Source organism: Hypanus sabinus, chromosome 1 (assembly GCF_030144855.1).
Source record: "Hypanus sabinus isolate sHypSab1 chromosome 1, sHypSab1.hap1, whole genome shotgun sequence".
Classification (NCBI taxonomy): Eukaryota; Metazoa; Chordata; class Chondrichthyes; order Myliobatiformes; family Dasyatidae; genus Hypanus; species Hypanus sabinus.
The window spans coordinates 151,225,749-151,250,919 of NC_082706.1; the positions used below are offsets into that span (position 1 = coordinate 151,225,749).

Consider the following 25,171-nt stretch of genomic DNA (forward strand, 5'->3'; position numbering starts at 1 on the left):
ATTATTGTGTTCTTTATCTTTTGTGCTGCATCGGATCCAGAGTAACATTTACTTCATTCCCCTTATACTTGTGGACTGAAGATGACATTAAGCAGTCTGAAATCTTGAATCAGTAAACACCCAAGAGCATAGCTTTTGTATAAATACTGGTGAAAAGTGGGAAGTAAAACTACTGAAATTCAAGATGTAGCATTAGTGAATTAGAGAAGGTTCAGGTGCATGAAGATTCGTACAGCCAGATTTGGGAACAGCTTCTTTCCAACTGTGATAAGACTGCTGAACAGATCCTGACCTGGATCTGGGCCATACCTTCCAAATATCCGGACCTGACTTGCACTACCTTACTTTCCTTTTTCTATTTTCTCATTATGATTTATAATTAAAATTTTTATTATATTTAATTTGATTTGTACTTCAGGGACCGCAAAGCGCAGAATCAACTATCGCTGTGATGTTTGTACGCTCTAGTATCAATTGTTCGGTGACAATAGTGTCCAATGTGCATTTTAATACATTTTCATTTCTAACACAAATTAAATAATCAATTTTCAAATACAGCTACAAACACAAACTTGCTTCCATCAATGCACTCCATTGTAAAATGTACTCTATTTTTAGCCTATTAACAGCAGGCTAAAAAAATAAGCCTATTATCACTTTTACATAGTTAGCAATCTATATAAAGGTAAATGCTAATAGTTTTCTTTGGAATATGCATCCATTGTAAAAAACGTACAAAGATACTCCTTACCTCAACCCACTGATTTCCACCAGTATTTAACAGGAGTGCACAGAGTGGATCAGACTTAGAGAAAACATCTTTATCAAGTAGATTTTCACAGGAAATGCTTAGCTCCACCTTACTCACACAATCTGCCATCTGCAAACCTGCAACACATTATAATAACTTGTATATTATAAATACATATTTGAAGCTTTATTTAAAATTTATTAAAATATATAGCTGCATAATATACATGCTTGGGAATGAAATTTGCCATTACTAAGTCTTTGTGAACTTCAGTACTCTTTTTAAGCACACGATTAAAATATGGAGCACATTTTGTAATAGTAATGTTAATTTCCATCAGAAATAATCAGTATCCTTTCTCTTTCAGATTGAACATCCTCTTTGTTTCACTGAATGAGTTGATTATGAACTGGGAATCAAACACCCGTTTGTCCCAAAAATCAATTCCACTCCAGCTGGGAGCTCATTGAAGGGGAGGTGCAACTTGATAATGAAAGTTGATAAAAGTGTCAGAACAACGACAACCATGTTTCACTTGTATCTTCATTAAAACAGGCTGTCTTTTGAACCAATTGTTTAGATCAGGATCAGAATCAAGTTTCATATTACCGGCAGATGTTGTGAATTGTTTTAACTTTACAGCAACAGTACAATGACATAGATGATAAATATGGAGAGAAAAATTGAATTATGGTAAATATACATCTATTAAATAGTTACGTTAAAATAAATAGTGCAAAAATTTTTTTTTAATGTACTGAGGTAGCGTTCATAGGTTCTATGTCCATTAAGAAATCAGATGGCAGAGGAGAAGAACTGTTCCTGAATCACTGAGTGTGTGCCTTCAAGCTTCTGTACCTCTTCCCTGATGGTAACAGTGAGAAGAGGGCATGCCCTGGGTGCTGGTAGTCCTTAATGATAGATGCTGTCTTCCCAAGGCACCACTTCTTTGAGCCGTCTTGGAGGCTAGTACCCACGATGGAGCTGACTAACATTACAAGTTTCTGCAACTTACTCTGATCTGGTGCAGTAGCCCTCCCCCCACACCAGACAGTGATGCAGCCAGTCAGAACACTGTCCACAGTAATTTTGTAGAAGGTTGCGAGTGCTTGCAGACCATCATGCAGCAAACACAAAAAGATGAATTTTCACCAACAGCCAAATATGAGAACAGTGCTCTGCAAAACTGCTGATTGAGAGTACAAGACTTTAGTAATGTCAAATAAATGAATCCTGCACTAATTGGAACCTGTTCCTCTCAGTCCTTTTGGAACTGCCATGGTACATATCATGTCCAGTATGCCTTTCAGACGATCAAATTCATACTTTGCTTCAAAAAGCAGCTCTTCAGTATCTATGAGGTGGTGAATGTAGACGACCCTGACAATTGCTTTCCCTGTCATAGAGAGAAAAGGTCTCCCCTGTTGGATATCTTCTTTCTTGAGGATGGTCCTAATTCTGAGAGCCTGAAATATTCAGCCCGATTATGTACGATGGTGCTGTGGAACTCCGGCTGATAAGCCACTTCCTACGTCTGATGATATAGCTGATAAAATTCACATTCACCTTTTGTGCTCCTGCACAACTTTTGACCATCTGAGGTTTAAAAAAAAGTTTGAACATCAAGTCCCTCTACCAGTGACATCACACCTCCTGAGACATCAACTGCACACAGCAAACTCATTTAACAAAGACCACTGACTCCCAAGTGTCCCTGTCCAACAACACCATTCAAGTTCATCGTCATCTGACTGTACATATACACAACCAAACAAAACACTGCTCTTCCGGACCACAGTTCACCCACACAAAGTACATCACACACAGCACATAAACCAAAACATTACACTACAAGTTAATTTATAAAATATAATTTAAAATGCATGTAGAAAAGCACAGCGCAGGTAGACAGTACAGTAAATAGCTCGCAGTCCTAGTGACAAGATCTCCATGGTGATAGGGGATTCATTAGTCTCACAATCTGAGGGAAGAAGCTGTTAGCTAATCTGATAGTCCTAGGCCTGATGCTTCTGTACCTCCTTCTTGATGGTAGTGGGTCAAAGAGACAGCAGGACAGATGGCAGGGATCCTCGACAATGCTTGGCTCCTTCATCTGCAACTTTTCAAGTAAATGTCACAAATGGGGGAAGGAAACCCCAATGATCCTCCTAGCACTGATTACTGTCGTCTGTATGATCATGCAGTCTAATGCCTTACAGCTACCATACCACACATTGATCCAGCCAGACAGGACATTTCCGATGGTCCTCCAGTTGAAAGTTGTAGAATGGAGGTAGGGAGCCTCACATGCCTCAGTCTCCTCAGAAAGCGTAGAAGCTACTGATTCCAGGTTACATATCTTGTCATGTGCACAGCAAGGAACTTTGTGCTCTTCACTCTCTCCACGACAGAGCCAATGATGTGCGATAGAACGTGTTGACCCATGCCTTCCTAAAGCCCACAATCATTTCTTTTGTCTTGTTCATATTAAGACTGAGGTTGTTCTTCTCATGCCATTTGCCAAGTTTCTCTGTATGCCAACTCATCGTTGTTGCTGATGAGGCCAACCACTGTAATATCATCAGGGAACTTGATGATGCAGTTTGAGGTGGATCCGGCAGAGCAATCATGAGTCAGCAGCGTGAACAACAGCAGGCTGAGCATACAACCCTGGGGGACCACCAGTGCTCAGCATAATGGTGCCTGAGATGATGCTGCCAACTTGGACTGACAGGGGTCTTTCCATTAAGAAGTCTAAGATCCAGTTACAGGGAGGGATGATGAATCCCAGCGAGAGCAGTTTACCCACCAGACTCTGAAGGATGGTGGAGACAAGGAGCTTTGAAGCAGAAGCATATTAACTAAGAAACTATCCACCTGCAGTTGTGGGACAGGAACACTCCGGTATCATTTGGACTGCTACGCGTTTTAGAAAATAGTTCCTCATTTCTCTGTCCATTTATAATAATTTTCGGTGTGATAGAACTCAGAGTGTCCATTTTTGGTGTCTGATGACTGGGATATGAATAATGTGATCAAACCTGGCAGTGAAATTACAGCCTCAGTGTTGGGGATATAGAACAGAATAGGAATAGGCCTTTCAGTCCACAACGTCATGCCAGGTGATGATGTCTAGTTAATGTCATTTGCCTGCACGTAGTCCACATCCCTCCATTTTCTGCATATTCATATGTCAATCTGAGAGGCTCTTAAATGCCTGAATCATAACTGCCTCCACAATGGACCCATCAATAACTTTAGAACTTGCAGAAATGGAAGTCATTCTCAATCCCAAATCCAGCACTCATACAATCATGCTGTCAAAAAAAGTCTCAGAAAGTAATAAAAATAATTAGAAGCATATGAAGTGCCTCATGAATCTAAAATGTTTCTTAAAAACTTCCATAATAACTCTTTCTATTAGCAAATTCTGGCCGATAACCAACAATTAAATATGCTTTTCGGGAGTAGGTAAGGAGGTGGGGAGACCATTGCCGCAGTGTTTGTTTTCAGTCATTTGTACATCAAACGGTGCGGAGAAAAGTGTATCATCGGACATGTGTCAGAGTCATCAACAAACAAGTCCATTGATTTGTGGAATAAAATCCTTTAAGTTTAGCTTATCTGCTGCTGAAACAAATTAGAAACAGATTTATAAAATCTCAACTGTTACTGTACAATTTTTTTTAAAATCAACTCATTCTCATTGGACTTTCTGCAAAATCCTTGCAGTTCTTAGGATCATGATACTCCCTGATAATTCAAAGATTCTGAATCCATAACAGTGGAATAATAGAAGTATAGCTTTGAATCAAAGTAATTTTGCTTTGGAAAGAAACTTGGAAGGTGATCATCCATAACAGTTGTTCCTGCTGCATGATTCAATTTGCTTTGGAGAATATGTGAGCGCCTGTACTACAGGTTGAAAGACTGTAGTCCTTCAGCCCAGGACATGACCAGAGCTGGTCCAAAGAAAATAATCATCTTGTTCTGATCAATGTATAGGCACTCTCCACGTTACACAACAGTTCCAAAAGCTGACATAACCCAACGTTTATCCAAGTCTGAAATGTTGGTGGCAGATATCACAGAAGTTGCATAGGTTCATTACCTAGAAATTAGAACTCAGTACACAGAACAGTAGAGCACAGGAACAGGCTCTTCAGCCTACATTGTTGTGATGATCTCATTAAATGCCACTTCTGCCTACATAATGTCCAGATCCCGTCATTCATTGGCCCATCTAAGAGCCTCTTGAATGCCTCCATCACATTTGCCTCCACCACCATCCCGGGCAGTGCATTCCAGGCAGCCAGCGTTCACATCAAAATCTTGCCACACACATGTCCTTTGAATTTAACCTCTCTGAAATTAAATCCATGGCTTCTGGTATTAATGTTGCAACACTAGGAAAATGATACAGGCTATCTACTCTATCTACGCCTCTCATGGTCTTCTAACAGATTTCTCAGATTCCACTGCTCCAGTGAAAACAAACCAAGTTTGTCTAACCTCTCCTTATAACATGTTAATCCAGGAAGCATCCTTGTAAACCTCTTCTATACCCTTTCCAAAACCTCCACATCCTTCCTATAATGGGGAAACCAGACTCAATACAAATCTCCAGATGCAAGCGAACTAGGTGCAGCCAGACCTCCAAGCTTTTCAGTTTTTTTCCTCAACTTGTAAAGACGAGCATGGCTGACACGAGGGGGCATAGTTCTCAATGGCTGACACGAGGGGGCATAGTTCTCAATGGCTGACACGAGGGGGCATAGTTCTCAATGGCTGACACGAGGGGGCATAGTTCTCAATGGCTGACACGAGGGGGCATAGTTCTCAATGGCTGACACGAGGGGGCATAGTTCTCAATGGCTGACACGAGGGGGCATAGTTCTCAATGGCTGACACGAGGGGGCATAGTTCTCAATGGCTGACACGAGGGGGCATAGTTTTAAGGTGCTTGAAACCTTAAAACTAGGTACCGAGGAGATGTCAGGGTTAAGTTTTTCCAAACAGAGAGTGGTGGGTGCGTGAAATGCACTGCCGGTGGCAGTGGTGGAAGTGGATACAATAGGGTCTTTTAAGAGCCTCTTCGATAGGTACATGAAGCTTAGAAAAATAAAGGACTATGCTCTAGGGAAATCCTAGGCAGTTTCTAGAGTAGGTTACATGGTTGGCACAATATTGTGGGCTGAAGGGCCTGTCATGTGCTGTATATTTCTATGTTCTATGCCTTCTTCACCACCCCATCAACCTGTGCATCCATTTTCAGGGAGCTTTGGACTTGGACCCCAAGATCCCTCTGCATATCAGTATTATCATTGGTCTTGCCATGAACAGTGTACTGTCTCTTTATATTTGATCTCCCGAAGTGCTACACTTCACATTTGGCTAGGTTAACTCCATCTGCTATTTCTTTACCCACATCTGCAACTGATCTATACCGTGCTGCCTCCTTTGCAATGTTCTACATCACCAATCTTAGCATCATCTGTATCTTTGTACTAAAATATGTATCGCAGACAGCAGACGCTCCAGTAGAGATCCCTACAGAACAACAGTCACAGACCTCCAGCCTTCATCAATCACCTTCGGTTCCTCATCAAAAAGCTCAATCAAATTAGAAAAACATGGCTTGCCATGCAAAGAGTCACGTGATGCCCTAATTAGGTCACAGTTTTCCAGATGCTCATAAATCCTATCCCTAAGAATTCTCTCCAGTAATGTCCCTATCACTGACATGAGACTCACCGGTATATACAGTAGTTTCCAGAATTATTCTTATTGCCCTTCTTGAATAATGGAACAACATTACCTATTCAGCACCTCCAAAATCTCACTAATGACTAGAAAGGGCATGAAAATTGTCAAGGCCATAACTAATCCATCTTTTGCCCCTCACAATAACCTTGGGTATAACCCATCAAACCCTGAGGATTTCTCTATCTCTGAGCTGAGTGAGCTTCCCCCAGCTCCATCTTAACCAATTTTTACAGGAGCCCAATTGGGACTGTCCTGACCTATTCATCACCTTCTGATATGGAAATTGCAAGGCACCTGACCGCAGGTCCTTACAAAGGATTATGAGGACTACTGAGAGGACAATTGGGGTCCTCTTCACCCATTATAGATATTTATCAGGAGCACTACATATGCAGGGCCCTTGGTATTGTCAGTGATCCCTCCCATCCATTCCAACATCCACCTGGCTGCAAGACTATTGAAATCCCTCCCACCACCCAAGTGCCATCATGTATGAAATGTCAGTGGTGTTATACAGTTTACTTTTTAAACTTTATTATTTGTTAATTTATTTGTGGTAATATTACTTTATGTGTTATATGTGAGAGTTGTGTGTGTTGTGTTGTGCACCTTAGTCCAGAGGAATGTGGTCTTATTTGACAATATACATGTGTATGGTTAAATGACAATAAACTTGAAATTCAACTTAATATTCTTAGTACAGCTCTTAGAATTAGTTAATTCCCATCAATTTGTACTACAGATCCAAACATACCAGACCACAGAAAGTTGGATTAGAGAGTTTCAACCTGTATAAAAGTCTTTTAGACTAGACACAGGGCATTGGTGAACATTGATGGAGCATTAACTAAATTTCAGTTTTATCCGTATTGTATTGAGCTACTGATGTAGTGTTACTGCTAAACAAATCCAGGAAAGATGCAATAGTCAAAATGATTACGTACTTGATTGAAATTACAGAAATATAAAGCTCCAAGCAATGCAGGGTGAAAAAAGGATGACCGAGGGCACAATGGCAGCTCAAATACGATCTTCAAAACTAAGACTTCATCTCCAATCACTCTTCCGCAGTTATAACAAGTTGTACATTAGAGAAAAGCTCTTTAGCCCACTAGGTTCGATATTGTCATTTAAAAAAAAAATTGGATAGGTATATGGACAGGAAAGGAACGGAGGGTTTATGGGCTGAGTGCAGGTCAGTGGGACTAGGTGAGAGTAAGCTTTCAGCATGGACTAGAAGGGCCGAGATGGCCTGTTTCCGGGCTGTAATTGTTATATGGTTATAAATCCATACCAAACCTTTTGCCCACTTATACTGACCCCAATTCCCATATTAGCTTTGCACACTTTTATAAATGCTTCTTAACCATAGTAACTGTAACCATAGAAACTGTAATTGATTCCATCATTTCCCCATCAACTCCCTTTTTAATCTCCTCCTTTTCCAAATTAAGCCTATGACCTAATTTTTGACCATCAGGAAATATTCTGACTACCTACTATACATGTCTAGCTCTGGCCTGACTTGACTTTCCAAAATGCGACACCACCTCACACTACCCTCATCCGTGAATATCAACCAACCTGGATATTCATTCTATGTGAACCAATAGAAATATATAGCATGAATCAAATCTAATTTTTAGTGTGTTGGTCGGACCATAATAATCCAGTGAACCTTCAAGTAGAAAGAAATCAAGAAATTCAATTTTAGCAGATACACAAGAGCTTTGCAATTATGTTACCCAGGATGCAACCAAGTAATACGAAATCACTATTCAAAAGTGTTTTTTTTTAAATAGGATAAATCCACTGAGCAATGGCCTAGGAATAAAATCTCAAAAAAAAGTCACATCAAACCAGATTACTGTGTAAAATTCACTTTATTAATATCTGGATGAACAGCAAAATTAGGAGAACTGACCCACAGTAGTGCTGTTGTTAAATGCCTGAGAATAAATTAGGCTCTACGGTTATTCAACAACACCAGGGAAGATTTAATCTCAATTGCCATTCACATCAGATGCCATATAATGTCCACTTCCATATCCAGAAAACAAGCTTAAATTCCCCTGTATTCAATTTCCTTTAGGATCACTACCTAGTTTCAAGCTGTTTAATTCCTGTCTTTTTATATATTTAATTTTCATAGCAATCTTGGGCTATCAATCCTGCTTTCAAAAAACTGTTGAATTCTGAATTTAAAAACAATTAATCCATGTTCAATTGGAAACCAAAGATCTTTCATTTCAGTAGTAACATGTCGATGCAATTATAAAGAAGACACTTCAGTGTTTATATTTCATTGGAGTATGTCACCAAAGACTCTAGCAAATTTCTAAAGACATATGAGAGCATTGTCACTCATTGCATCATTGTCTGGTATGGAAGTGCCAATGCACAGAATCCAAAACATCTCAGAGGGTTTTAAACTCAGCCAGCTCCATCATGGGCAGTAGCCTCCCCACTATCGAAGACATTGCCTCAGAAAGGCAGCATCCATCATTAAGGGACCCAACCACCCATGACATGCCCTCTTCATATTGCTACCATCGAGGAGGTGGTACAGGAGCCTGAAGACACACATTCAACGTTTTAAGAACAGACTCCACCATTGGATTTCTGAATGGTCCATGAACACAACTTATTTTGCTCTCATTTTGTACTTCTTTAAAATATATTTCTGATTGCAAATTACTACAATTTTTTTTAGGCATTGCACTATAGTGCCACTGCAAAACAAATATCACAGCACAAGTCAGTGATAATAAACCTGATTCTGATTGTAAGTACTGCTGAATAATGACCTCGAGCATACCTAGTCTTTAAAAGAACAAGATATTCATAGATATTTTGTGAGTGACCCTTAATTACCTTCATCCTCCTCACCAGTACAGGAATCAACTAGTTTCAACTCACCTGAGTCACCTAGTGTATATCAGTACACTTTAAAAAAAATATAAACTGAATACATCAGATTTTAAACACACTTCAAATCAGACACTGGAACTCGTTAAAGGCTGCAGGGGCCAGTGTTGTTCATTCCATGGATAACAGTATTTCAATTGCATAACAAATTATTTCTGGGTCGCTAGTATTACTTTCTCTCATCTATCACAACTCAGTTTCTTTTAACATAAATTCATTGTATAATTTTACGTCACAGTATCAAGTTTAACCAATAAGCAGATTAGCACCAAAACTGTATTATCATTGATGGTTGTCACACCCAGAATATGTTATTTTCACACACGTGGAACTTCAGTTTTGTTTGCAATACAATCAGTGTTACAATAGGATGATGCTAATTTACACAAAAGGTGATCAGATAACATTACTATATCTTAGTCATCACATTCCAGTGTAACAAAATGTATCACATGATAACATCAAAATCTCAAATTACTACACACTTTGTTAACTTATAAAACCACACCACTTCAGCAAGTAACAGTGGCAACACTGCTTGTTTTACAGACAATGGGAAAACCATTGCAGTTCTCTGGGTTTAATGTCAAATCACACAGCTGCAACATCACGTGAACATAATGTTTCACTTTAAACTAGTACCAAGAATCTGGAATGGTGCTCAAGGCTGAGGAATTGCAAATGTCACTCCACTCAAGAGGGAGAGAGGAAGAAGAAAGTCCAGTTGTCTGACCCCAGTGGGTGGGAAGATGTTGGAGTCAATTGTTAAGTATGTGGTTTCAAGAAACTTGGAAGCACTTGATTAAATAGGGTGTAGTCAGCATGATTTCTCAAGGGAGAATCTTGCCTGACAAATCTGTTGGAATTCTTTGAAGGAACAAGCATGGATGTTGTGTACTCAGATTTTCAGAAGTCCTTTGAAACGGTGCCACACATGAAACTGTTGAACATATTAAGAACCCATGGTATTACAGTAAATATACTAGCATGGATAGAATATTAGCTGATTGGCAGGAGGCAAAGTCTGGGAATAAAGGGAGCCATTTCTGATTGGCTACCAGTGACTAGAGGTGTTCCAAAGGGATCTATGTTGGGACTACTTCTTTTTACATGTCAATGATTTGGTTGATGGAACTGATGGCTTTGTGGCCAAGTTTGTGGATGATATGAAGATAGGTGGAGGGGCGGGTAGTGTTGAGGAAGGAGAGGCTATAGAAGGACTTCAACAGATTAGGAGAATGGGCAAAAAAATGGCAGATGGAATACAGTGTCTGGAATTGTTTGAACAAGCACTTTGGGAGAAGGAATAAAACCATACATCATTTTCTAAATGGAGAGAAAATTCACAAATCTGGTGCAAAGGGACTTGGGGGTCCTCATGCACAATTCAAAGGTTAACTTGCAGGTTGAGTGGATGATGAGGAAGGCAAATGTAATATTACCATTCACTTCAAGAGGATTGGAATACAAAAACAAGGATGTGATGTTAAAGCTTTATAAGACACTGGTAAAGCCTCCCTTGGAGTAACGTGAACAGCTTTGGACCCATTATCTAAGAATGGATGGGCTACACTGGAGAGGGTTCAAAGGAGGTTCATGAGAATAATTCCTGGATTTGAAAGGCTTTTCATATGAGATGCGTTGATGGCTCTGGGGCTGTCAGAAGAATAAGGGGGAAGAACTCAGAGAAACCTATCGAATATTGAAAGGCCTCAACAGAGTAGGTTTGGAGAGGATGTTTTCCTATGGTGGGGAAGACCAAAGGACAAAGCCTCAAAATAGAGGGATATCCATTTAGAACAGAGATGAGGTGAAATTTCTTTAGCCAGCAAGTGGTTAATCTGAGGAATTCACTGGCACGGGTAGTTGTGGAGACCACATTATTGGGCACATTTAAGGCAGGCGTTGATAGATTCTGGAATAGTCAGGGCATGAGGATACAGGGAGAAGCCAGGAGACTGATGCTGAGAGGGGAATGGATTTCAGCCGTGTTGAAATGGCAGAACAGACTGGCTGAGCCAAATGGCCTAATTATGCTCTTATATCTTATGGTCAAATGACTGAATGCATCTTTCCACACCAAATAAATTTCCCTCACAATTAGTTTCCTAAAGAAAAGCAGCAAAAGAACAAATCAAATTTACTATGCCTTTTTGCTTATTGTACAGTCAATGTTTAAATTAAATGTGGATAATGCTACTTGCCCATAACAAAAGTTTCAAATTGCTATTTGAAAGGGTGGAGGTGGATATTAACCTGGTACACCATTAGGACCTCAGAAACCAAGGATGATAGCTCTGGACCTACCAATACTAATAAAGGGCAACTTTTGCTGACCTACAACTTAACAACTGTTCAACCATTTTAGTTGATAAAGTAGCTGGTTGCATTACAGAATAAAGGATAAGTGATTACATTAAAATAATATGATGCATCATAAACACAAGTTCTCGTACTGTGGCGCATTATCCATTGGTTCCATCTGACTTTGATGGTTCTATCCTCAAAAAACTAACATTTGTCAAACATTAATTTCTTTTAATGAATGCATGACAACTTTACCCAATCCTACTATTATTTCCCATGTCCTCTGGTGGCACTCATTCAACAATCGGTTCCTGTGTATGACATTGACATCAGACTAACTGGTCTGTATTTTCCAACTTTTTCTTTCTATCTATGATTGAATAGTGGGATTACATTTACTACCTTCCATCCTATAACTTATGAAATTTTAGATCTACTCTCCCAAGCCATCTCTTTCAATACATTCATTGTTTTGCAAGTCATGATAACTTCCCTATTTAACAGTAGGATTTTTTTTTAAATTAACCATATAACATATAACAATCACAGCACGGAAACAGGCCATCTCGGCTCTCCTAGTCCTTGCCAAACTCTTAATCTCACCGAGTCCCACCTACCCGCACTCAGCCCATAACCCTCCACTCCTTTCCTGTCCATATACCTATCCAATTTTACCTTAAATGACACAACTGAACTGGCCTCTACTGCTTCTACAGGAAGCTCATTCCACACAGCTATCACTCTCTGAGTAAAGAAATACCCCCTCGTGTTTCCCTTAAACCTGCCCCCTAACTCTCAAATCATGTCCTCTCGCTTGAATCTCCCCTACTCTCAATGGAAACAGCCTATTCACGTCAACTCTATCTATTCCTCTCAAAATTTTAAATACCTTGATCAAATCCCCCCCTCAACCTTCTACGCTCCAATGAATAGAGACCTAACTTGTTCAACCTTTCTCTGTAACTTAAGTGCTGAAACCCAGGTAACATCCTAGTAAATCGTCTCTGCACTCTCTCTAATTTATTGATATCTTTCCTATAATTTGCTGACCAGAACTGTACACAATATTCCAAATTTGGCCTTACCAATGCCTTGTACAATTTTAACATTACATCCCAACTTCTGTACTCAATGCTCTGATTTATAAAGGCCAGCGTTCCAAAAACCTTCTTCACCACCCTATCTACATGAGACTCCACCTTCAGGGAACTATGCACTGTTATTCCTAGATCTCTCTGTTCCACTGCATTCCTCAATGCCCTACCATTTACCCTGTATGTTCTATTTGGATTATTCCTGCCAAAATGTAGAACCTCACACTTCTCAGCATTAAACTCCATCTGCCAACGTTCAGCCCATTCTTCTAACCGGCATAAATCTCCCTGCAAGCTTTGAAAACCCACCTCATTATCCACAACACCTCCTACCTTAGTATCATCGGCATACTTACTAATCCAATTTACCACCCCATCATCCAGATCATTTATGTATAGTACAAACAACATTGGGCCCAAAACAGATCCCTGAGGCACCCCACTAGTCACTGGCCTCCATCCCGATAAACAATTATCCACCACTACTCTCTGGCATCTCCCATCTAGCCACTGTTGAATCCATTTTATTACTCCAGCATTAATACCTAACGACTGAACCTTCTTAACTAACCTTCCATGTGGAACTTTGTCAAAGGCCTTGCTGAAGTCCATATAGACTACATCCACTGCCTTACTCTCGTCAACATTCCTCGTAACTTCTTCAAAAAATTCAGTAAGGTTTGTCAAACATGACCTTCCATGCACAAATCCATGCTGGCTACTCCTAATCAGATCCTGTCTATCCAGATAATTATAAATACTATCTCTAAGAATACTTTCCATTAATTTACCCACCACTGATGTCAAACTGACAGGTCTATAATTGCTAGACCTTATTATTGCTAGAAATTAATGTTAATTCATTTCTCCTTCTCATTCTTTTGGTATCCTCTATTATTTTATTGATGAGCTTACCTTCATACTTTATGCTTTCATTCCATATAGCCTTTTTAGTTGACTTCTGCTGCTTTAAAAAAAACTTTCCAATCCTCTAACTTTTCACTAACTTTTGCTACATTATATGACCTTTCTTATCATTTTATGCTGTTTTTGACTTCTCTTGTTAGCCACAGTTGCCTCATCCTCCCTTTAGAATACTACTTCATCTTTGGGATGCATCTATCCTGTGCATTTCAAATTGCCACCAGAAGCTCCACCCATTGCGGTTCTGTTGTCACCCCTAATAGTGTCCTCTTCCAATCAACTTTGGGCAGCTCCTCTCTCATGCCTCTGTAATTCCCTTTACTCTACTGTAATATTGATACATCTGACTTTATCTTCTCCCTCTCAAACAGAAGGATAAATTCTATCATATTATGATCACCAATTCCTAATGTTCCTTTACCTTAAGCTCCCTAATCAATATTGATTCATTACACAACACGCAATCTAAAATTTTCTTTTTATTAGTAAGCTTAACCATAAACAACTCTCAAAAAACTGTCTTGTAGGCATTCTACAAATTCCTCCCTTTTATCTAGCACCAACCTGATTTCCCCAATCTACCTACATATTGAAATATCCCATGACTATGGTAACATTGCCTTTTACATGCCTTTTCTACAACCATTGTAATTTGTATCCGACATCCTAGCCTGTACACAACTCCCAGAGTCTTCTTACCCTTACAGTTTCATAATTCTACCCACAAAGATTCCACATCTTCTGATCCTAAGTCACCTCTTTCTAAGGATTTGATTTCATTTTTTACCAACAGAGTCACCTTCTCTGCCTAACTGCCTGTCCTTTCCACACAATGTGCATCGTTGGATGTTAAGCTCTCAACTATCAGCCACAACTCAGTAACACCCATAATGTTGTACCTGACAATCCCTAAATGAGCTACAAAATCATCTACTTTATTCCGTAAATTGCATGCTTTCAAAAATCTAACATATTCAATCTCTGTATTCATCATCCTTTTCAATTTTTCCCACGTGTAACACTGCAACTCATCCCACTGACTACAATATTGCCTGTCCTTCCTCGCAGTCTCACTACACACTGCACCTTCTTGTACACCCAACTGTCCCATGCTCAGCCAAATTAGTTTAAATTCTCCCCAACAGCTCTAGTCCACCTCGGATTAAGGTATAATCTCTCCTTTTTGTACAGGCTATACCTTCTCCAGAAGAGATCCCAATGATTCAGAAATCTGAAAGCCTGCCCCCTACACCAGTTGCTCAGCCATGCATTCACTTGCCAAATCACCCTATTCTACCCTTACTGGTGCATAGCATAAGCTGCCGTCCAGTGATTACTACCCAGGAAGCCCTGCTTTTCAGCTTTCTGCCCAGTTCCTTATATTCTCTTTTCAGAACCTTTCCCTTTTCCTATCCATATCATTGGTACCGGGATGTGGGATACGACTTCTGGCTGCTCACCCACCCCATTTAGAATGTTGTGGACCCTATCAGAGGCATCCCTGATCCTGCCACCTGGAGGCAAAATAAATCCAGGAGTCTTTTTCACATCCCCAAGATCTCGTGTCTGCTCCTCTATGAAATCTGCTATTGCTACTGCACTCCTGTTCTCCCCACTGCCCTTCAGAGCCCCACAGCCAGACTCGGTGCTAGAGACCCAATCACTACAGATTCCCCTTTGTAGGTGAATTCCACAATGGTATCCAAAGCAGTACACTTATTACAGAGGGGAACAGCCACTGTGGCTGCTTTGGATACCGTTTTAGAAAAGATAAATGAGAAGGTAAAAGAGAGGGTGGAGTTGCACTACTAATCAGGGACAATTTCACAGTTGCACTCAGAAGAGACATAGTGGAGGGTCAGACACTGAGTCCATTTGGGTGGAACTCAGGAATAGGAGAAGTGCAATCACACTGATGGGATTGTACTATAGAACCCCAACAGCCTCTGGGACATTGAGGAACAGATATGTAATCAAATTAAGGAAATGTGTAAAAATAATAGGGTTGTTGTCATGGGGGACTTCAACTTCCATGATTTAAACTAGGACCTTCTTAGTGGAAGGAGTTTAGATGGAGCCGAATTTTTAAGTGTATCCAGGAAGGTTTCATAAATCAATAGGTAGACAGTTCAAGAAGAAGAGAGGCTGTACAGGACCAGGTGAAAGCCAATGAGCATGGCCAGATGACTGACTTTTCAGAGGGTGAGCAGTTAGGGAACAGTGACCTCAACTCATTAAATTTTTAGTATAGCTATAGATAAGGATAGGTATGGTCCTTGTGGGAGAGTTTTAAATTGGAGTACAGCAAATTATGAGGGCAATAGACAGGAACCAAGAAGAGTTCATTGGGAACGCTTTCTGACGTGTCCACATCAGGCATGTGGAGGTGGTTTAAAGATCAGTTGCACAGAGTACAGGAAAGTTATGTTCCTGTTAGAAGGACAGATGGGGATGGAAAGTTAAGAGAACCTTGGGTGGCCAGAAAGGTGATGAATTTCATCAAGAAGAAAAAGGAAAAGTATTTAAAGCTTCAGAAGTCAGGGCCAAATGAAGCACGAGGAGTGTAAAGAATCAGAATGTAACTAAAGAAGGGAATTAGGAAAGCCAGCAGAAGTCATTAGAAGTCCGTGGCAAGTAGGATTAAGATGAATCCTAAGGCATTCTATACATACTTCAAGCGTAAAAGGATAATGGAGGAGTGGGTAGGACTACCCAAGGATACTGGGGAGGGGGGGGGGGGGGAGGACATTTGCTTGGATGTAGAGAATGTGAGCGAGGTACTTAATGAGTACTTTCCATCAGTATTTACCAAGGAAAAATATATGGAGGACCAGAAGATCAGTGCAGAATGTACAAATACGTTAGGGCATTTAGAGGTCAAGGAGGAGGAAGAGTTAATGAGTATTAAGATGGGTAAATCCCAAGGGCTTATTGGGATTTATAACCATTTAACTATTACAGCACGGAAACAGGCCATCTTGGCCCTTCTAGTCCATGCCGAACGCTTACTCTCACCTAATCTCACTGACCCGCACTCATCCCATGACCCTTCATTCCTTTTCTGTCCATATACCTATCCAATTTTGCTTTAAATAACAATACCAAACCTGCCTCTACCACTTCTACTGGAAGCTCATTCCACACAGCTACCACTCTCTGATTAAAGAAATTCCCCCTCATGTTACCCTTAAACTTTTGCCCCCTAAGTCTCAACTCATGTCCTCTTGTTTGAATCTCCCCTACTCTCAATGGAAAAAGCCTATCCACGTCAACTCTATCTATCCCCCTCATAATTTTAAATATCATGTCCCCCCTCAACCTTCCATGCTGCAAAGAGTAAAGACCAATCTTGTTCAATCTTTTCCCGTAACTTAGGTGCTGAAACCCAGGTAACATTCTAGTAAACCTTCTCTGTATTCTCTCTATTTTGTTGACATCTTTCCTACAATTCGGTGACCAGAACTGTACACAATACTCCAAATTCGGCCTTACCAATGCCTTGTACAATTTTAACATTACATCACAACTCCTATACTCAATGCTCTGATTTATAAAGGCCAGCATACCAAAAGCTTTCTTCACCACCCTATCCACATGAGATTCCACCTTCAGGAAACTATGCACCATTATTCCCGGGATTTACCCCGGGTTATTGAAGAATGCAAGAGATGAGATTGCTGGGGCTTTTGACTAATATCTTTGTGTTCTCTCTAACCACAGGAAAGGTTCCGGAAGACTGCAGAGTGGCTAATGTTTTACCTCTATTTAAGAAGGGAACAAGGGAAAATCCTGGGAATTATTAAACCAGCGAGTTTCACATCAGTTGCAGGGAAATTGTCTACATGCATTTTACAAAGTCCCTCATGGGAGGCTAATCCAGAAGATCAAGAAGCATAGGATTCCCAGCAAAATGCTACTTGGATTTGTAACTGGTTTGTGTATAGAAGACAGAGGGTAGCGGTTGAAGGGACTTATTTGAGCTGGAGGATTGTAATTAGTGGAGTTCCACAGGGATCTGTGGTGGGACTTCTGCTGTTTGTAATGTATATAAATGACCTGGATGAAAATGTAGATAGGTACGCTAGTCAATTTGCGGATGATAACAAAAGTGGTGGAATTGTGAGTAGTTTAGAAGACTGGCAAAGAATATAGCACAATAGAGATCAGTTGCAGATATCGGAAGAGAAATGGCAGATGGAGTTTTACTCAGATAAATGTGAGGTGTTGCACTTTGGTAGGGCAAATGCAAGACGATAGTGCACTGTTAAGGGCAAGATCCTTAACAATGTTGCTGAGCAGAGACATCTTGGGATCCAAATTCATAGCTCCTTGAAAGTGGCTACAATCATCAGTAAGGTAGTTCAGATGGCTTATGGAATGTTTGCTTTTATTAGCCAAGGCACTGAGTTCCAAAGTTAGGAAGTTATGTTGCAACTTTATAAAACTTTGGTTAGGTCACATCTAGTGTTGGTCTGGCCATCCCACAATAGGACGGATGTTGAGGCTTTGGAGAGGGTGCAGAAGAGGTTCATCAGGATGCTGTATAGTTAAGAGGACACGTGCTATCACAACGGCTGGATAAACTTGGGTTGTTTTCTCTGGAATGTTGAAGGCTGAGTGGAGATCTGAGAGAGGTTTACAAGATTATGAGATGCATACATAGAGTATTTGTTTCCCAGGATTGAAATGTCTTATAATGTCATGTAGAGCGCCTGCATTGAAGGTGAGAGAGGGTAGGTTCAAGGGGAATGTAAAGTGTGTGAAGAGTGTCGTGGATGCCTGGAATTTGCTGCCTGGTATGATGGTAGAGGCAAATACACTAGAGGCTTTTAAGAGACATTTGGATAGGCACTTGGATGTAAGGAAGATAGTGGGATACGGACATGGTGCAGGTAGAAGTGATTAGTATTTGGGTGGTTTTGATTTGATTTTTAGCTGTTTTACAGATCATGTGGGCTGAATGGCCTGTTCCTGTGCTGTATTCTTCCATGTTCTAACTCCTAAAGATGCAGCAGATATGACCTCCCACACAGAAACCATGCTGACTATTCCTGATCAGGCTTTGACTATCCAAGTTACAGCAGATCTTGTCCCTCCAACAACTTTCCAACAACTGAAATCAGGCTCATGTGTCTGTATATCCTTGGCGTGTCTTTGCTACCCTTCTTGAACAATGGCAAGGTGTTAGTCACCCTGAAGTCTTCTAGAACTTCACAATGGCTAATGCGTTAGGTTTTGAAGGTTATTGATTAGTAGTGAGGGGTTGACAGTGTCAGGCTCTGAGCTATAATTGATAAATAACAGCCTGAAAAGTGGATTAAATAATTATAATTACAGGAAAGGAAACCTTTTGGCAGGTGATTAGCCCTTATGTCCACGTACATGTTCAGAAATCACACAAGTTTAGTGGTTATAAATGTTAAGAATAATTAAATTTTGGACTCTCTCTCTCATAAGTGCAAATTCACTGAAATAATACCCAGCAGCTGGAGGTCATACTCCAGATTGGAGTAAACCTTACATACCGTGGATTAACCAAGATAAACTAATGAAAATCAATGAGCAAAAATAGGTTCATAAAGTGCCGAAAGAGTGAAGTGTATAAAACAACAATTCGTCTCAGCTCTTCTCTGTCACATCTATTCATTAAATGATTTAAAGGACGGAGCTAACCCATTCAAAACAATGGCTGCAAGTGACACCAGATCAGTAGATCATCCATCTTCTGTTTTTGGTCAGATAGTTGTTCTTGGCTGTTACACCAAGTTCTCACAGAGCTCAGAATCACCAGTTTCCTACAATCTATGCTTCACCGACATGAGTCAGAGCACCCAGACTATTAAATAGAGTAAGGTCCCTGACATAGTGAAGCACGAGCGAAGAATGGTATCCCTGCTCAGTCTTAGGAACTAGGGAAAGGATGAGATACTAGAGACTACAGCCCATGAGCATCTTCACAGTTCGAGTATTTCCCATGCAATGGTCAACAAGTACACGCTTCAATCTATTACCACTGTGTGCTCATGCTAAAAACAAACCCTCAATGCTGCAGATTCACACATGTACGGAATAGTTATATTCTGTCATTCTTCTTGAATCACCATTCAAATGCATAGTCTATAATTTTATTGGACTCATCAATTTCTCATTCTTTCATTCCAAGCAGATTATGGGACTCGTCAACTGTGGATAGCTTCATGTTGTACCTCCTTCCCAATGGTAGCTGAGAGAAGAGAACATGGATTGGATGGTTGGGGGGGGGGGGAGGGGTTGTTGATGATAAACACTGATTTCTTGTGGCAGTTCTCCTTATAGACGTGCTCAATGGTGGGGAGGGATTTGCCTGAGATGGACTGGGCTCTATCCACTCTTTTTATAGAATTTTCCATTGTTGGACACTGGTGCTTCCATACTAGACCATGATGCAACCAGTCCAGATACTCTCTGCTGTGCACCTGTAGAATTCTGACAAAGTTTTAGATGACATGACGATTCTGTTCAAACTTCTAAGTAGAGGCACTGTCAGGTCTTCTTTGTAATGGTACTTGGGTGCTGGTCCCAGAACAAATCCTCCAATATAATATCAAGGAATTTAAAATTAATGACCCTCTCCACCTCCAATCCCCTAATGAGGACTGTCTCTTGGACCTCCAGTTTCTTCCTTCTGTAGTCAATAATCAGCTCTCTAGTTTTACTGCCACTGAAGGAGAAGTTGTAGTTGTGGCCTGCTCAACTAGCTGATCAATCTCCCTCCCAGCTGCTGATTCATCACCACCTTCAATTTGACCAACAACAGTCGTGTCATCAGCAAACTTAAGTATGGCATTGGAGAAATTATGTAACAGAAAGAATCTGGAATAGTTTAAAAGAAACAGCAAGGTACCAAGGATAGAAACAAAGGAAGAGCAACCACAGGGAAAATAACTGCCCCAATCATTTCAAAATGGGAACAAATCATATGATTTAAGACACAGAAGCTTCAGAACATGCACCATCATGTTCAGGGGCAGCTTCTATCAGATCCTTGAACAAACCTCTCATTTGCGAAAAGATGAACTCAATCTCCAAATCTACCCCACTGTGGCCACTGCACTTCGTTTATCTGCACAGCACTTTTTCTGTAAATGTATCTCCATATGTTTTCTATTTAGTACACTGAGGTACACAAGTAGGTCTTGATCAATCTGGATGACATACAAACAAAAGCTGTTCACTCATCCTCAGTTCACATGAGATGCACACCACACACACCCCTCTATACATTGGCAGGACGGCAGTGGAAACTACCAGCATTTTCAAATGTACAGCACACACAATCTCTCATGATCCCAGAACACATCCTCCACAGTGAAGAAACCTCACCAATGCCTCACCTTTCTGAGGAGGCAGAAGAGAGCTGGACCTTGCACATCCATACTCACATCATTCTGCAGAGCTGCATGGTACAGAAATTGCACCACAGCAGGCAGGCAGGCTCGCTCGGCGGGTAGTCCAAACTGCCCAGGCAACACTCCCACTCCCGTCAACCTTCATTCCTCCTTGCTCATCGACGATCTTCTGGCCAGTCTCACCCCTCTGCTTCATTCCTCTCCTCCCCCAGAAAGGGCCTTAACCTGAAACATGACTAATTCCTTCACTCGCACACAGGCTATTCGACCTGAGTTGCGCCATATTCCAGCGTCTTCAGTCCCTTGTGCTCCGCTATGTAACTGTCAGGAACTCCACATACTGTATTGTCACGCACAGCTCCGATTTGTCGATCAAATTTGCAGATGATACGACATTGATAGGCCTTATTTCCAAAAGTGATGAGACAGTCTACCGAGGAGAAGTAATCGCCATGACACGGCGGTGCCAAAAAAACCTCTCCCTCAATGTCAAAAAACAAAGGAGTTGATCGTGGATTACAGGAGGAACGGAAACAGACATCAAAGGAACAGTAGTTGAGGAAGTGAGTAATTTCAAGCTCCTCGGTATACACATCACCGAGGATCTCACCTGGACTGTACATACCAGCTGTGCGGTGGGGGGAAAAAGCGCAAAAGCGCCTCTTTCAACTCAGAAGGCTGAAGAAATTCGGCATGTGCCCAAATCCTCGGGACCTTCGACAGGGGCACCATCGAGAGCATCCTGACCAGCGGCTGTGTCATCACCAGGTACGGAAACTGTACTGTCCTCAATCACAGGACACGACAGAGAGAGGTGCGGACAGCCCAGCGCATCTGTGGATGTGAACGTCCTATGTTCTGCACATTTGTAGCAGCAGGTGCGCAAAAAGGGCCGAAACGATAATCAGGGAGGATAATCAAGAAACAAAATAAATGCAAATACAGATGTACGAAAGAAAACTTCGAAAAACATCTTAACAGATAATTAAACACCCAACATACTCTAACATGACATGCCCTGCTCAGCCTAGCTCAATCGAAAAGCAGCTCACCTTTCATTTCACTGCAGCACATCACCCACTCCTAATGCCCAACCTTATTCACACCAATAAGGTGGAGGAACTCAGCAGTCCAGGCAGCATCAATGGAAAAAGAGTCTTGACGAAGGGTCTCGGCTCGAAACGTCGACTGAACTCGTTTCCATAGATGCTGCCTGGCCTACGAGTTCCTCCAGCATTTTGTGTGTGTTGCTTGGAAATCCAACATCTGCAGATTTCCTCTTATTCACACCAATACATTTTCATAATTTAAAGAAATATGATCTGAGCCCATGGATATGAATCGAAAGGACTAAACAAATCAATACATGACACACGTTAAATAAAATCAAGAAAACAAAATCAGTAAATTTCGCAAGAAACGGCTTCAGAGGCTACAATAACAATGCAAACAGTACATTAAAAGAGAGACATAGATGTCAAAAATATTCGAAACTACCAAGTAAGCACCAATTCTTGTTACTATAATTTATTATTCCTCTCAGCGCCTTGTAGCACAAGGATCGGCCAAAATATCCGTTTCTTTGTCGGACTTTTTAACAAAAAAAGTCGAGTTGCTAGCTCTATGTTTAACCCAGTACGGGCGGAAAAAGTAAAAGTGGAAGGAACTAGACTCGAACCCGTTACCGCTTACTTCCAAGTACGGTGCTGATGCCACTCCGCCACCAGCTAACTTACCATAAATTAGGTCAGCTTTTAATTGACTATGCAAGATTTTGTGTGAAAATTCTGATAGAAATGTTTAAATACCAATAAAATTCGTGAATTACATTTTATACACGTTCATGCGACGTACAGAAGCATAAGAACCATTGAATTATTAAAGACAAAAAGTAGTTAAAAAGTGGATTTTTGGATATCACAGGGAACAGTTCCTCCTACGTCCCTCCCTCCGCCCTCAAGCAACTCTTACAATAACGGCAATCTGGAGTAGTTCAGGATACATCAGTCACATCATCAAAGTCGGGATTCATTGTGACATTCATTAGCGATGAATAAATATCTATCTCGCGATTTATTAGATGGTGGTGGTGGGGTGAGGGCTTTAAATGTACCGTTTTGTAATTAAGTTATTGCGATGTTTAGATTCTTTTCCTGGATTTCTACCAGAGTCCACATCATGCGTCAAAACCCTCAGACTGGGAACGTGTTTTAGATTTGAACACTCAGTTAGGGGATATAATCTGTCCGAACCTGGCCACATCCACTTACAACCCACGCCAAAATCTTCACTTACAACTCACACAAAATCTTAACATTGAGACAATGATTGCCTATTCCATATTCACCACCCCAACTCCCCAAAAACAAACACCTCACAAACCGCACCATCCAGCACTCGAGGCCCTGGTTCCTCGCCCTACGATCAATACAGTCCTCAGGTCGTGACAACGCCCAGAAAGTTACAATTCGGTCATTAAGCATACATCTTAACATTTGGTCCGTATTTTAGTCTATCTGATAGACATTATCAGCGAAGTAGTTTCTCAGAAACGATTTTACAACTTACCTAATAGTTACCACAAACTCCCAAAACAACTCCTTTCGGACTGCACAGCTTATTTTAACAGCCACTGACAGGGTAGAGCAAATAGGAAAACAATAATTAAGGCTGCAAAAAGATCTCTTCGTTGCAAAGGTTTATTGTTTATCCCGATCGATAGCCAGACAAAAATAAATACGGCGATCGACTCGGTTCTGCTCACCGCGAGTTTCAGTGACGGACAAGAGCCTGCCTACTGCACGCACTGCGCATGCCTCTACGTGCGCTCGGCCGTCTCGCCACTTCTGCGGGATTACTCAAAGTTCTTTAAAACTTGTCGCAACTCCATGTAGCCTACTAATCTGAATATTACTTAGTAAACTGAAGTTTCGGAGAATTTCCTGAATCAATTTGGCTTTCTCTCACTTACTTCTTGCTTATATACTTTGGTAACTTGTTTTGCTCATTTTCAGAATCTGGTTGTCACCAATAAGGGAAGGCAGCGTACGTTGCCCACCCCCAACTGCTGATAATAAACCACATTCTTACGCATCTCATGAAAATACTTTCACAGAATCTGGGGGTGAGAGGGGTATGTAGGTAAAGTGACCACAGGAAACAGTGCTGTATTTCCAAATCAGGATGGTCTGTGATTTGACGAGGAACCCGTCAGTGCTGGTCCTTACGCCTGTCACTCTCATTCTTTTTGCTGATAAAAGTCACGAGTTTCGGAATTGCTTTTGAGCAGCTGCAGCTTGTGGGGGGGGGGGGAATAAGTAATTGGGGAGAATGAAAGTGCAAATCAGGCTGAATCGAATTAAATTTATTACTTACATCCTCCACATACATGTGTAGTAACGTAATTTGTAATAAACAGTCTGTGCAACAGGGTAGTCAATATAACACAGAAATACAGTTGCGTCAGCGTGAGTTAATCAGTCTGATGGCCTGGTGGAAGAGAACCTGTTGGTCTTGGCTTTTATGCCGCTGTACCGTTTCCCGAGTAGCAGCAGCTGGAACAATTTGGGCCCCTTTTACACACCTGTCTCTGTAAATGTCCTGAATAGTGGGAAGTTCACATCTACAAATGCAGAATCCTGTGATTGAGGGAAGTACAGTTCCATTACCAGGCAGTGATACAACCAGTCAAGATACTCTCAATTGTGCCCCATGTAGAAAGTTCTTAGGATTTGGGGACCCGTCCCAAACAACTTCTACGTGAAATCCTCGGTGATGTTTATGTCGAGGAATTTAAAGCTGTTCACCCTCTCAACCCCGGATCCATTGATGTCAATAGGGGTTAGCCCGTCTCCATTCCTCCTGTAATCCACAGCCAGCTCCTTTGTTTTTGCGACATTGAGGGAGGGGTTGTTTTCTCGACATCACCGTATCAGGGATCTCGGATGTCGCATTTATTCCAAATTGTAGATTTGTAAAAAGAAAAAAGACATTCAGAACAAAAGTGGGACTCT

The 25,171-nt window shown here is 41.0% G+C and overlaps 1 protein-coding gene across 2 annotated transcripts in view; it reads right to left on the reverse strand.

Moving 5' to 3' along the window:
* The window catches only part of LOC132399104 (copine-3-like), a 56,938-nt gene extending 32,991 nt beyond the window's left edge, over positions 1–23,947 (reverse strand). Inside the window, exons 1-2 of one of the 2 annotated variants that reach the window (XM_059979072.1) lie at positions 23,727–23,947; positions 752–888 (exon numbers count right to left, since the gene is read on the reverse strand). In XM_059979072.1, coding sequence (XP_059835055.1) covers positions 752–880 — 129 coding nt within the window. In that variant the 5' untranslated portion in view covers positions 881–888; positions 23,727–23,947. Of the gene's footprint in view, positions 1–751; positions 908–23,726 lie in introns of those variants that run through there. The other variant, XM_059979078.1, reaches the window with a different exon arrangement.
* Between the last annotated feature and the right edge of the window lie 1,224 nt (positions 23,948–25,171).